Source organism: Hemibagrus wyckioides, linkage group LG28, assembly GCF_019097595.1.
Source record: "Hemibagrus wyckioides isolate EC202008001 linkage group LG28, SWU_Hwy_1.0, whole genome shotgun sequence".
NCBI lineage: Eukaryota > Metazoa > Chordata > Actinopteri > Siluriformes > Bagridae > Hemibagrus > Hemibagrus wyckioides.
In genome coordinates, this window is record NC_080737.1 from 3,467,952 (window position 1) to 3,481,154 (window position 13,203).

At 42.7% G+C, this 13,203-nt stretch overlaps 1 protein-coding gene across 2 annotated transcripts in view; it reads left to right on the forward strand.

Annotated features, from left to right (window-relative positions):
• The window catches only part of mark4a (MAP/microtubule affinity-regulating kinase 4a), a 23,800-nt gene continuing 10,597 nt past the window's right edge, over positions 1 to 13,203 (forward strand). The window contains exons 1-4 of one of the 2 annotated variants that reach the window (XM_058383272.1): positions 1 to 759; positions 5,890 to 6,084; positions 7,315 to 7,368; positions 12,963 to 13,011. In XM_058383272.1, coding sequence (XP_058239255.1) covers positions 709 to 759; positions 5,890 to 6,084; positions 7,315 to 7,368; positions 12,963 to 13,011 — 349 coding nt within the window. In that variant the 5' untranslated portion in view covers positions 1 to 708. The remainder of the gene's footprint in view (positions 760 to 5,889; positions 6,085 to 7,314; positions 7,369 to 12,962; positions 13,012 to 13,203) is intronic. The other variant, XM_058383271.1, reaches the window with a different exon arrangement.

A 13,203-nucleotide genomic window follows, 5' to 3' on the forward strand; every position in this document is an offset into this window, starting at 1 on the left:
GCGCGCTTGTGTGTGTGCTTGAGCGTCAGTCGGCGGCGGCACTCCCGGACCGAGTATCATCATCATCATCATCACCATCATCAGCCGCGCGCTTCAATCAGTCACGGACATGTGACCGATTTTTGGTCCTTAAGACAAAATACAAAGCTTCCTTTAAAAAAAAAAATCACCTACGACTGTCAGGGCCCCGGTGTGAAAAGGTGCGGAGGGTTAAACCGGAAGCGCGATTATGAGAAAGGGGAGCGGGTTGTTTGCGTCGCGCGCGGAGATGAGGCGGGGGGCGGCGGCGGCGGCGGCGGTGAGGTGCTACGGAATCGTTGCTGCTCTCTGGCCGAGCGTCGTTGTGTTTTAGCAGACCCCCCACCCCCTCTTCATCATCCTCATCCTCTTCCTCCTCCTCATCATCATCATCAGCCTCCCCACCACCACCACCACCATTTTGCGTTTCAGTACACCGGCTTTTTCAGAAGCGGCTGCTTTGAGAAGGTAACGGACGGATTTGTGTGCGGTGCCATGACGAGCTTTCCGGTGGGCTCCACTCGGGCCGGTTAGCGGCCTGCACCCGCGGCCCCGGTGTCGGAGCGAGATTGCACGCATCGCCTCTTCATTCTGCATCTCTAATCGGTTACAATCTCAGGGATTTAAAAATAATAATAACAATAATAACACAAAGAAAACAATTTTTAAAAAAAAAAAAAAAAAAGCAAAATGTCCTCTCGGCCTGCTTTACCGTCTGCCACCGACCGGAGCTCGGATCACGTAAGTGCACCTTAATATCATTACTCAGGTGCGCATTTTGCTTGTTTAGTTAATTGTGTTGTTTATTTTCATGCTTTATTTCGATCTGCGAGTTAGCAGGCCTTCGTTAGCGTACATGGCTAAAAGGGGGAGGGGGGGCATCCTTGAATGTGTGTGAACGACAATAAAAAAACGAGCTGCACGAGATACTCGAGGAGCGGTCCCCGTTTTCATCCGGGCTACGCTCCAAAACCGCAGAGGCTACTATCCTACTAAACAGTATGCTAGTGCTGTTCAGACGCCTGCATAGCTACTGCATACTAGCCTACTAAGTAGTATGTCAATATAGGAGGCTACACGTATGCGGTTTTGGAACGTAGCCATGGCGACCGATTAGAACTGGTGCTGAACCGTTTGTGTCCTAAATGCTATGTTTATACTCTGCATGCTGCACTAGTAAACGCTTTACTATTGACTAATACTGACTAATCTCGAGTACTGGTACTCACTATTCCCACAATGATCATTAGCCTCTACTACACCACTGGTCATGTGACTAGCTGTCAATCAAATTTACTCGTCTCAGAATTACCTCAGACTGCTTAATTTTTGTGCACGGGATTTTAGGAAAATGAACTCTTAGTGTTGGAAGCCGAAATAAATGATTTAAAGAACTGCCTGATGTTGGCTTTAAAGCTGTCAAAAATCCTCTTTACCTGCACGCCAGTGTAAACACATTACAAATACGACATAAACTAGTTAACTAGCTAGCATTAATCGTTTGACGCTATCAACTAGCAATGTCACAGCCAGTTGAGAACACTTGAACTTGATCAAAAAAAAAAACACCCCCTGCATTTTCAATAATAACATCTCTATTACAATGAGTGTGTGATATGGGGTTAAACCGATTATTAACTTATTAACCGATTATTACTGACAGTAATAAAGAACATAAACATTTTTACAATTCAAAAAAAGCTTCATTACAGTTTTATGGTACTTGGGAGTTGATAGCTTAATACACCCGTCCAAGCGTTCTTATTAGAATCTATTAGCAACCATCTCGTTCTACAGTCAGTTAATTAGTGGTCTCAACTAATGGCGAGACTAATTTGTGTTTGCGACATGAGGCAGCAAACACAATGTGATTGTCATTGACCTGGATATATCTGAGAGAACACTGTTGCTAGGCTGCTGGGAAATATGGACCCCGGCTAACAAGCTAGCTAATAAATAATGCTATTGAATCAGCCAGATAGCACATAGCCAGGTTGTCATATGAAAAATGTACAGAAAAGAAGTCAAAGTAATCAGAAATTTCAACATTTTCCACAAACATGTCCGTAAATTTTAAATAAAATGCTCTCTTTTGACTCACTGTACACTATAATTACACCTAGCATCAAAAGCAAAGCAAACTTCAGTGGATTCTGCAATATTAAGTTGGCCGCGTTGTGTTTACTATGAACTAACAAAGAATTTCCACAAGCGTGAGCTGGAATCCTTTTGTGAACATAATGAACACACAGCCACGGTTGAACAAAGCACTTGTCATCAGAGAATTTCATAGCGCATATTGTGTTGCGCTAGGAATAAACAACAAATAGGTCAGTATGTATTGTAAATTACCGTTACATGCATTGACAACAGATAAACAGTTATATTTCTTCCTATTTAAACTGCTTGTATATCAAACAGAGTAGAAGCAGCATCAAAATCCATAATGTGGTCAGCTCAGGAGATGAGTTTATTCAGTGTAGCACACTTGAATCGAATCATGGAGGGTCTGATTATTATATCACATGTATCAGGTATGTTAGGTGATGCAGCCATGTTTAAGCAATTTACAATGCAGCCATGTTTAATCTGCATGATTGGAACTGGTGGGTCTGGAAAACCTGGGCCCCCACCTGATCCCTCTCCACCAATCTCTGCTTTAATACACATATCTCAAGGCCCCTGGTGTACTTTATTCCCTGTTGAATCATTTAGTGTTTCCCCCTCTTGTGGTGCCCCTGGTTGGGAATCCTGTTGTTGGTGTGATATAGAGTTTAGTTATTGGGAGCGAGATTAAACAGTGGCTCCCAGTCCCTGTCTTTGGAGACCACAACACTGCAGTGAATGTTTCTATATAAGCTAAATCAAGTGTGCTAGAGCAGCAATCCTTCAGGAGTGCGGCCAAGAACGGGGGGTAGAACTGGGATGGGGTTGGATGTGGATAAAAGACTATTGGCCGGCCAACAAAAGTGAAGCACAAGCAGGGAGGTTTGTACATTAATGCATACTATAAGCACGCAAGAAGTCAGATAAATAGCATAAAGAAAGATATACACAAGGCATTCAGTGTTTAATCGCTCATCCTTAGTAACTGCCTGGTCAGGGTGGTGAAGGTTTAAATGAAGCTACTAGTTGATTTGCTAGTAAGATTGTTAGTAATATTGCGGGTAGATACAATATATATATATATATATATATATATATATATAATCATAACACTAGCGTAAATAAATATTCCTCCAAATGTATTGAACCAATAACTCAAGTGATGGAGCTGAGATTTCAGGGTTTAGTTTAAACAATTCTGGCATATTCTCTACACCACTATTTTGCAGCATCCTGACCGTGTCATATAGTAAAATGGCTGTTGAGCTTTTGAGTGTAGACTAAATTGTGTGCCAGCTAACTGAAATCAAATCGAGATACGTGACTGTCCCTTTGTATTTGGTTTGCTCGACTTATGGAATATGAATCTGTGATTAGTCGTGATTAAATACATATTTCATGCCTGCTGCCCACACTTGTGGTGAATTAGTAATAGGGGAAGCCTCTGGCGCTTGGTCCTGCTGTAATAGCGTAGCATGAGCTGAGTCAGGTGTGTTCCAAGCCTGTGACTTTGCTAGTATGAATGATTAATGACTGCAGATTAGTTCACTGAGCCCTAGTCTAATACACCTGAGCCTGATTTTCAGAGGCTCCCTAGTATTAGAACCATGTTCGTGGAGTTGTGGGTGGGGTTAGCATCGAATCCAGAACTTTATATGGAAAGATGGTAGGGTTTAGTGGTTTTAGTGGTGAGTGATTGTGTGGGTTTGGGTAGTGATGGTAGTTTGTGTTTTGTGGTTACTTATAGTGTGGTTGGGTTTAGTGTTGTGGTTAGTAATAGTGCTGTCGTTAGTGATCGTTTGAAGGGATTAGTGTTTTAGTGGTTAGTGGTAGTGTAGTACAGGGTAGTTTTTGGTGTTTTATTGGGGTTAGTGTTTAAGGGCATACTGATAGTGTGGTAGGGGTTAGTGTTTTACTAGGGTAGGGGTTAGTGTATCATGGGAAGTGTTAGTGTGATAGGGCTTAGTGATAGTGGTGTAGGGGTTTAGTTGGGTTTGTAATAGTGTGATAGTGCCTTGCTAGGGATTGGTGATAGTCAAGGTGAAGCAGGGGAGAGTGATATTGTAGTAAAGGTTAGGGGTTAGTGATAGTGATAGTAAAGCAGGGGTTAGTGGTAGTGCATTAGAGTTTAGTGATAGTGAAGTGGGGGATAGTGATATTGTAGTAAAGGTTAAGGTTTAGTAATAGTGCATTAGTCTAGTAGGGGTTAGTAGTAGTGCATTAGGGTTTAGTGATAGTGAAGCAGGGGATAGTGACATTGTAGTAAAGGTTAGGGGTTAGTGATAGTAGGTCAGGCTACAGTGTGAGTGTAGGCAGAGTGAGTGGATAAAAACAATAAACATAGACCACATGATTTTATTATATTCATCCAGATATTAGATAATTAGATTTTCTCTCTCTCTCTCTCTCTCTCTCTCTCTCTCTCTCTCTCTCTTTCTCTCTCTCTCCCTCTCACTCTCTCTGTTGTTATTCCATGATCATGTGATCGTATGTAGCATGGCACAGATGGTGGTTATTGAGTGTGTGTGCGTGTGTGTATGTGTGTGTGTATGTGTGTGTGTGTGTGAGGCAGAGAGAGAGAGAGCTCCCCTCACCCCCATGGCGTTGCAGTGGAGTGAATTCAGATACATTGAGTATGTGTTGTTTTCCTGTCAGAACACATCTCACTCATTTCCCTGTTTAGATACTATTTCATTTTCATAATGTTTCTGTTTTCAACAACAAAAAACCCCACAAATGCTAAAAGAGCACTGAGTCACTTGGTATAGAAAAAGGCTCTGAATGAATAAAAAATACTATAGTTTCACCTGTTTATTAAATCAACCAGAAATATGTATGATATAATAGTAGTTTTATTGTTATGTATAGAATATGGTGTTTGTATGGAGTTTCAAGGCTTTGGAGGATTAAATAAAGCAATTGTAACACATTTCTGTATATGAATGGAAATAAAATAAGCTAAAACATTAACATCTATCACAAGACTATTTTAGAGCAAAAAAAAAAAATTTTTTATTTATCACTCTGTACCCTTAATGGAAGATCCTCCATCTCTCAGTGTGCTCATGCTTTTTTTGCCACAGCCACGTTAATCAATACGATAATTAATCTGATCATCAATATCACTTAGTCTGAATGGAATAATGCATTAACACATCAGGCCTTGCATTCATGTGTGTGTGTGTGTGTGTGTGTGTGTGTGTCCTCTCCTTTGCTTTGTCCTATTTTAAATGCATACATGCTGATTGATGAGTCTCTTGTCTGTAAGATCAGTTCAGTCAGCTAATCTCAAGTTTAGCATAAAAATGACTTTATTTGCAAAATAAAACAACATTTTTAACATCATTAGCTTAGATAAGCTCCCAAGTGACTTTATGTGCAGCTACTATGACATTAGCTAATCTTTATCAGTAGCCATCTGGCATTATATGGCTTTCTAATGTTTTATTGTTCAAGGTTGCTAATGTTTTATTTTGTAGTCAAGTCTGATAGAAAGCTTACTCACATCAGTCGATGTGATTTAAAGTAGACAAGTTTGTTACAAGCTAGTTAACATTAACTTAACAGCTTTACTGGCTAATTAAAGCCAGTGAATTGCTAGCTAACATCATGCTAGTTTTGTAGTCAGTTGTGTTTTCTAAAACTAAACCTAATACATGTAAGCAGCGAAAAGAAATGTGGTGCAGTTCTGTTGTCTGCTTGTTGTGTGCAGTGCACTTTTTTAGCTGCTTATAATTCGCATTTTGTCCCTTCATCCCGATGTAGCATGCGTCTCTGGCGGCGAGCCGTTCGGAGAAGGGCACCAGCGTGTCGAGTCGTTCCCTCGGCGTGCGCTGCCGCAACTCCATGCCCTCGTGCCCGGATGACCCGCACATCGGCAACTACCGGCTCCTCAAAACCATCGGCAAGGGCAATTTCGCTAAAGTGAAGCTGGCTCGCCACGTCCTCACCGGCCGAGAGGTGAGAGCACGGCCCTGCTCCGACATACACAACCACATTCCATTCACACGAACGGTTTTACTGCCTCAAAAGTGAGGCTTTGTCCGCTGATTAGCTGATTTGTCGTCTGTTTGGGTCGAACAAACAGTTCTTGACCATATCACACTGCTAGTTTACCTAACATGTTTGTATATTCTTTAATTTTTAGAAATTAAATCAAATTTGCCCAACATTTATTCAGTTATTGAGTAAAACTCACCCAGCTAGCATGAGATTCAAAATGGTTCCTGATTTTAATAGATTCCTGATTTACAGAACAGTTTTTATGTTTTTAGGTTTTATATACAGAATTAGTTTACAGAATATTAGCTAGCCTGTTAATCTGTTAGGCTAACAATAATAGATATCTATTGACCAGCTAGCTAGCTAGTACCTGACTAACCTATAGATAATCTAGCTATGATAATAGATAATATAGCTATATTATACACTTCAGCTCTGCATGGAGTTGCGGTAGGCTCTGCTCAGTAGGACCAGACAGAGAGAAAGCTGAATGGATGTTTGAATCAGACCTTTCGCACGTGTGACTGACTTCACACTCTGACAGATTTGTCACCGGACGCCAGCGCGTGAAGTCGCGGTCCACACAGAGCGCACAAGTGGAAAGAGAAACGTGTTGTTCGTCTGTAAAAGTGAGAGGAGACTCTAAAAGGAGAGGGCGCACTTACTTTCGGGCACGTTGCCCTTATTGTATGAATCATGTGTGGATTTTAGAACAATGCCATATTTATCTGCGGCATGTTGGCAAGCGCTAGCGTTCCTGCAGAGCGCTGAGTCCGAATTAGCAGCTTTTAAAAGAAGAGCTGGCATTAAATTCACATCCACGCAAGTTCCTCCTTATTACAGAAACAGCTGATCAACTCGTTTGGTGTCCGAGATTCTTCGGCTTCTTCAGATTAGCCAGGAAGCAAAAAGACTCTAATAAGGTTCATGGTTTTAAAATAGCAACGATGTATTTAAACTCTTTAAAACTTTAATGATTGAGAGGTGTGGCCTGGTAAGGGGGTGGAGACATGTTCTTGTCATCTGAGTGAGGGGCGGGAACTGAAATCCTACCATCTGACTGGGAAGAAGCATCTACATAGACTTCCAAATCCGGAGTAAAGAGGGAAATACATTGTACAGTTGATTTTTCTTTTAGCACTTTTAGCATCTTCTGGAACTAATCCCACTTCTTCCTACCTATTTCAGGTTGCAATAAAGATAATCGACAAAACTCAGCTGAACCCAACCAGCCTGCAAAAGGTAAGCTGTTCTGCTCAGCTTTGGGGCTTCTGGCATGAAGCTAACTGGATAATTAGCCCCTACAGTCGAGGCCGCAGTGGGTGTTCATTTAATCGCAGCTCTATCACAGTGTTTGAGAAGAGAAAGAGATTTCTGGTGATCTGCAGCATTGAGCGTTAGATACGTCTCCTACATCACTGATGATGTCACTCATGACATCACACAGGTTCTTCCTCCCTGTGCTGTAAAATAAAGCAATCTTTCTGGACAAAATCTGGTTTCATTCACAGACTTCAGTGTGACAAGACCTGCTGAGTTAGTTCTACCTTGTAACTAGCAAGCCAGAAACGAGCTTGATCATTTATAAGACAACTAGTGACAGAGGAGGAATGGAACACGGGGTGGTGTTTAGTGAGGTCTTTGCAGTGGTTGAGCAATGAGCTGCACTGCTGTGACAGGAAGTCCAATTTAGTTCCGATCCCTAAAGCAGAGCAGTAGCTGTTAACATCGATCAATAGACAGATTACCCGATGGATGGATGGGCTAATAGATGGACAAATGGATGGGTGGATGAACGGGTGGATTATCAGAGAGACAGGCAGATGGATTGATTGACAGATAAAAGAAAAGGCAGATAGATATTTAGATGGATGCATGGACCGACAGATGAATGAATGAATGAATGGACAGAGAGATAGATAGTTGGATAGTTTAATTGTTGGATGGACAGATGATGGATGGATGGATGGACTGATTGACAAATGAATGGATGGACAGTTTAACATATAGATGGATTCATAGACAGACAGATGGATAGATCGATAGATGGATGAATGGACAGATGAGTGTATGGGGAATGTATAGAGAAAGGGATTGACAGTTGGATATATGGATGGATAGATGGCAGGGCAGATGAATGGGTGAATGGCTGCATGGCTGGATGGATGGATGGATGGACGGACAGATGAATTGGTGGATGGAAGGATGGATGGATGGATAGATAGATGAATTGGTGGGTGGATGGATGGATGAATGGACTGACAGATTATTTGGTGGATGGATGGATGGACAAATGTATTGGTGGATGGATGAATAGATAGATGGATGGGCAGATGGATGGATGGATGGACAGATGAATTGGTGGACGGATGAATAGATAGATGGATGGGCAGATGGATGGATGGATGGACAGATGAATTGGTGGACGGATGAATAGATAGATGGATGGGCAGATGGATGGATGGATGGATGGATGAATGGATGGGTGGTTGGATGCATTGAAGGACAGATGAATGGGCAGATGGAGGGATGGATGGATGCATGCATTGAAGGACAGCTGAATGAACGGATGGATGGATGGATGGATGGATAGTGTAATATTCTAGTCAATCGTGCCTCTGTTCATTGTAGCTTGCTCTGTGACTCATCTCCCTCCCAGTAGATGATCTGTGCCCTGCATTAGCTCACACACACACACACGCACACACACACGCACACACACACACACACACACACACACACACACACACAGTGACAGGGATCAGAAGCTTTGTCCTGATCCATTCATGCTGTGCTAATGCCAAACTCACCACTTTACTGAATCTTGTTTTAACACGTGCCATCTGTTTAAACCTGCCCACTTTAAGCTAGTTCTAGTTAATGCCAACTTATATCATATTTAACCAAGTTAGCTGTAATAGTTAGCTGGCTAAAGAGGCCAAAAATATCAGGGATGTGAACCTAATTATGGTGAGTTTCTGTACATAGCTTGCTTTAGGCTTTAAGACTGGCACTGGAAGTGTGTGTGTGTGTATGTGTGTGTGTGTGTGTGTGTGTGTGTGTGTCAAAACATTTCTGCTACAAATTACAGCAGACAAATTACCATCTTTCCACTGAGCCACACTTGTCTTTAGACATAGTCCTGACAACCCGCTGACCCGACGTTTCTCCTCCGTGTAGGACAGTCAGAGAGGACGGAGAGAGAGAGAGAGAGAGAGAGAGAGAGAGAGAGAGAGAGGGAGAGACAGGTCGGAGAGAAAGAGAGAGAGAGGCTGGAGAGAGACAGAGAGTGGAAAGAGAGAGAGAGGCAGAAAGAGAGAGAGGCTGGAGAAAGAGAGAGAGAGAAAGAGAGAGAGAGAGAGGACAGAGAGAGAAAGGGGGAGGATGGAGAGAGAGAAAGAGGGAGAACGGACAGAGAGAGAGAGAGAGTTGACGCAATGCCCAGCGAGCTGCTGCCTCTGCACAGTACAGAGTTAATGTACAGCAGTAATCAGCCGCAGCACATCTGCGCTAACCTTGCTGGAAGATTCCATCATGATCACATCATGTTTGCTCAGCCCTGATTTACGCTCGGCGAGTGCGTCCGCTGCAAAGCTGTCCACTAATAAATCAGTTTTTATGCCAGTTCCGAGACTCTTGGAAGGTTGCCGGCAGTCACGGTGACGCATGCCTCCTGACTTTTCCGAGGCGGCGGCGGACAGTGGCGCGCGCCGAGCATTTCTGATTAGCGAAACTGAAATCATGCCAGAATTTTCATGAAGACTTTCATTTGTACTGGTTCCTGTTTAGGAAAGGTGACTGTTTTTTTGTTTTTCCTGCAAAGATATTAGGGTTTGCACACACAGGTCATGACAAAAAACAAAACAAAACAGAATGAACAGAATCAATCAGTTACTGATGAACGAGTGAAAACAGGAAACGCATCACGCCTCAGATCCACTCTCTGGCGGTGTGTTAACCTGGTCTCAATATATTGCGGTTAGCAATCGACGTTTAAATCTTTCACACATTTTCAATGCAAATTGATTGAAGTTCGGTGCTGATTGTAGTGGGCATGGCCATGTAGGTTGGTCACATGACCAGAGGTACACTATATTGCCAAAAGTATTCGCTCACCTGCCTTGACTCGCATATGAACTTAAGTGACATCCCATTCCTAATCCATAGGGTTCAATATGACGTCGGTCCACCCTTTGCAGCTATAACAGCTTCAACTCTTCTGGGAAGGCTGTCCACAAGGTTTAGGAGTGTGTTTATGGGAATTTTTGACCATTCTTCCAGAAGCGCATTTGTGAGGTCACACACTGATGTTGGACGAGAAGGCCTGGCTCTCAGTCTCCGCTCTAATTCATCCCAAAGGTGTTCTATCGGGTTGAGGTCAGGACTCTGTGCAGGCCAGTCAAGTTCATCCACACCAGACTCTGTCATCCATGTCTTTATGGACCTTGCTTTGTGCACTGGTGCACAGTCATGTTGGAAGAGGAAGGGGCCAGCTCCAAACTGTTCCCACAAAGTTGGGAGCATGGAATTGTCCAAAATGTCTTGGTATGCTGAAGCATTCAGAGTTCCTTTCACTGGAACTAAGGGGCCAAGCCCAGCTCCTGAAAAACAACCCCACACCATAATCCCCCCTCCACCAAACTTTACACTTGGCACAATGCAGTCAGACAAGTACCGTTCTCCTGACAACCGCCAAACCCAGACTCGTCCATCAGATTGCCAGATGGAGAAGCGTGATTCGTCACTCCAGAGAACGCGTCTCCACTGCTCTAGATTCACTAAGCTCCTGAGAGCGACCCATTCTTTCACAAATGTTTGTAAAAACAGTCTGCATGCCTAGGTGCTTGATTTTATACACCTGTAGCCATGGAAGTGATTGGAACACCTGATTCTGATTATTTGGATGGGTGAGCGAATACTTTTGGCAATATAATGTATGTATGATGGTATTTTGGACTTTGAAACCATGACTCCAGGAAAGTATAAAATGTTAGATTCTCGCTAGTCAGAACCTCTTCAGTACTTTGGCTGAGAACCTCGCACCTTAACAGACAGGCATCTTTTGATTGACATGCCAGACGACCAATCAGACAACATTTGTCAAAAAGACAATCCTTTATTAAAACATTCTTGACATTTAACGGTAAATGTTTTGTTTATTTAGCTGTAAATGTTTTGTTTTGGCTCTGTTTTGAATTAGTCAGGTTTATTGTTCCAAAGTGTGTTTCCTGTGCTGGAGGAGCAGCAAGTGCTGAGAACCAATCAGATTGCATCGTGACCAGAAAAGTGTGCTTAGCATTTGTACAAAGAAGCTAGTGCTTATTTTCAAAAGTTCATACAGTGTTCTAGAGGCACTGTAAACCCTGTGTGTGTGTGTGTGTGTGTGTGAGATGAGAGGTCGACAGATGCGGTCCTCCACAGGCCCCATCACTCCCTCAGTGTCTCAATCTGAGCTCTGTGTAACACACACACACACACACACACACACATGCACATACACTTCTATAAACCACGTCATTTATTTTTGGTGATTCATTCAAACGCAAGCCTGCAGATTAGTTGGTGCAGATTAGCATCTTGGCATGTAGCACAGAATCCAAGATGGCCACCAGGCTGCTGTGAGGCTGCAGCTACTGAAAAAAATAATCAGCTAATCCATCAAATGATGAATTAATTATTAATTAAATCATATATTTACTCCCAGCCGAACATCCTGAGCTGCTGAATTGTTTATGACTGGCGTCTCGAATGATTTTCATTCAGTCAGATTCCATTTAGACAAACACGAGCGCTTGATTTATTTATTTATTTTTTTCTCTCCTTGTTCACACAACATTAATCTCTTAACCACATAACCACATTTCTCTGGAGTGTGTAATTGTTTCTTCGTCCGTCATTTTGCTGTATAAGCAAGAGATAAAGACCAAAGAAGCCTTCGGGTATCACCTCAGCCAACGTTTCTAGCTAGCTAGCTAACTTGCTAACTTTGGATAGCAAACTAATTTGACACAAAAGCAGATAATAAACAAATGACATGATCAAACTTATTGATATTGTTATAAAATCTTAGTCCAAGACGTAATCTGTGTGTGTGTGTGTGTTTACATACACATGCTATAAAATCTATGAATGATGTGTGAGGCAACTAGCTAGCTAATCTCCTCCGTTAGTCACTCACTAACATTCCTAAATAAATTTCCCACCATCGATATGTTAATGTTAAAGTAATGCACACTTTATGCTAACAGTGCTTATCTTTGCTGTTACTATGGTTACCATGTGAGAGGGTTTTACAGTATGTGTCACTCTCAGTCTGTCAGTCATTCAGAAGTAGGCGTGACATCTGTGTTTTTTTTCTGTAATTTTCACTGAGTAGCTAAGATGTTATTAACCAAGCGAGTAGTTGACTACATTTCCCAGAATCCTCTGGGAGCAGAGGCGTTTAATTAAAGCCACGCTAACTGAGTGCTGCAAATGAAGGTCTCCGGCGTGGCGTAGCTGCTAGGTTAGTTCCCTCTGTGTTTGTGTTGTGGCTTTCTGACTGCTGCACACGTATCCCATCACCCCCCCCCACCCCCCCGGCTCAGCTGGACCAGCACTCAGTCTCCTCACAGGGGTTTCCATGGCAACAGGCCCGATCTATAGGATCCTGCCTGAGGATAAGAGGAAAGGAGGAAAGAGGAGGAGTGGAACAGAATGTGTTCTTTCTGTGTGTGTGTGTGTGTGTGTTCACAAATCAGCTAAAGTACCTATGCTAACTGAGCCCCAGATTCTTGTTTTGTTCCCTGAGTGTGTGTTTTGTGTTTTTTTACCATGTACCTATAATTTTTTTGCAGCTGTTTCGTGAAGTGCGGATCATGAAGGCTCTCCGTCACCCCAACATAGGTAACGCACACACACACACACACACACACACACATACTCTCTCTCTCTCTCTCTCTCTCTCTCTTTCTCTCTCTCTTTAATTAATGTATAAGCATACCACACACCTCACACAGTTGCGCACACACACACCTGTAGTTTTGTGTCTATTTGTGTCTGTCAGTCTGTCTCTCTCTCTCTCTCTCTGGCTTTATA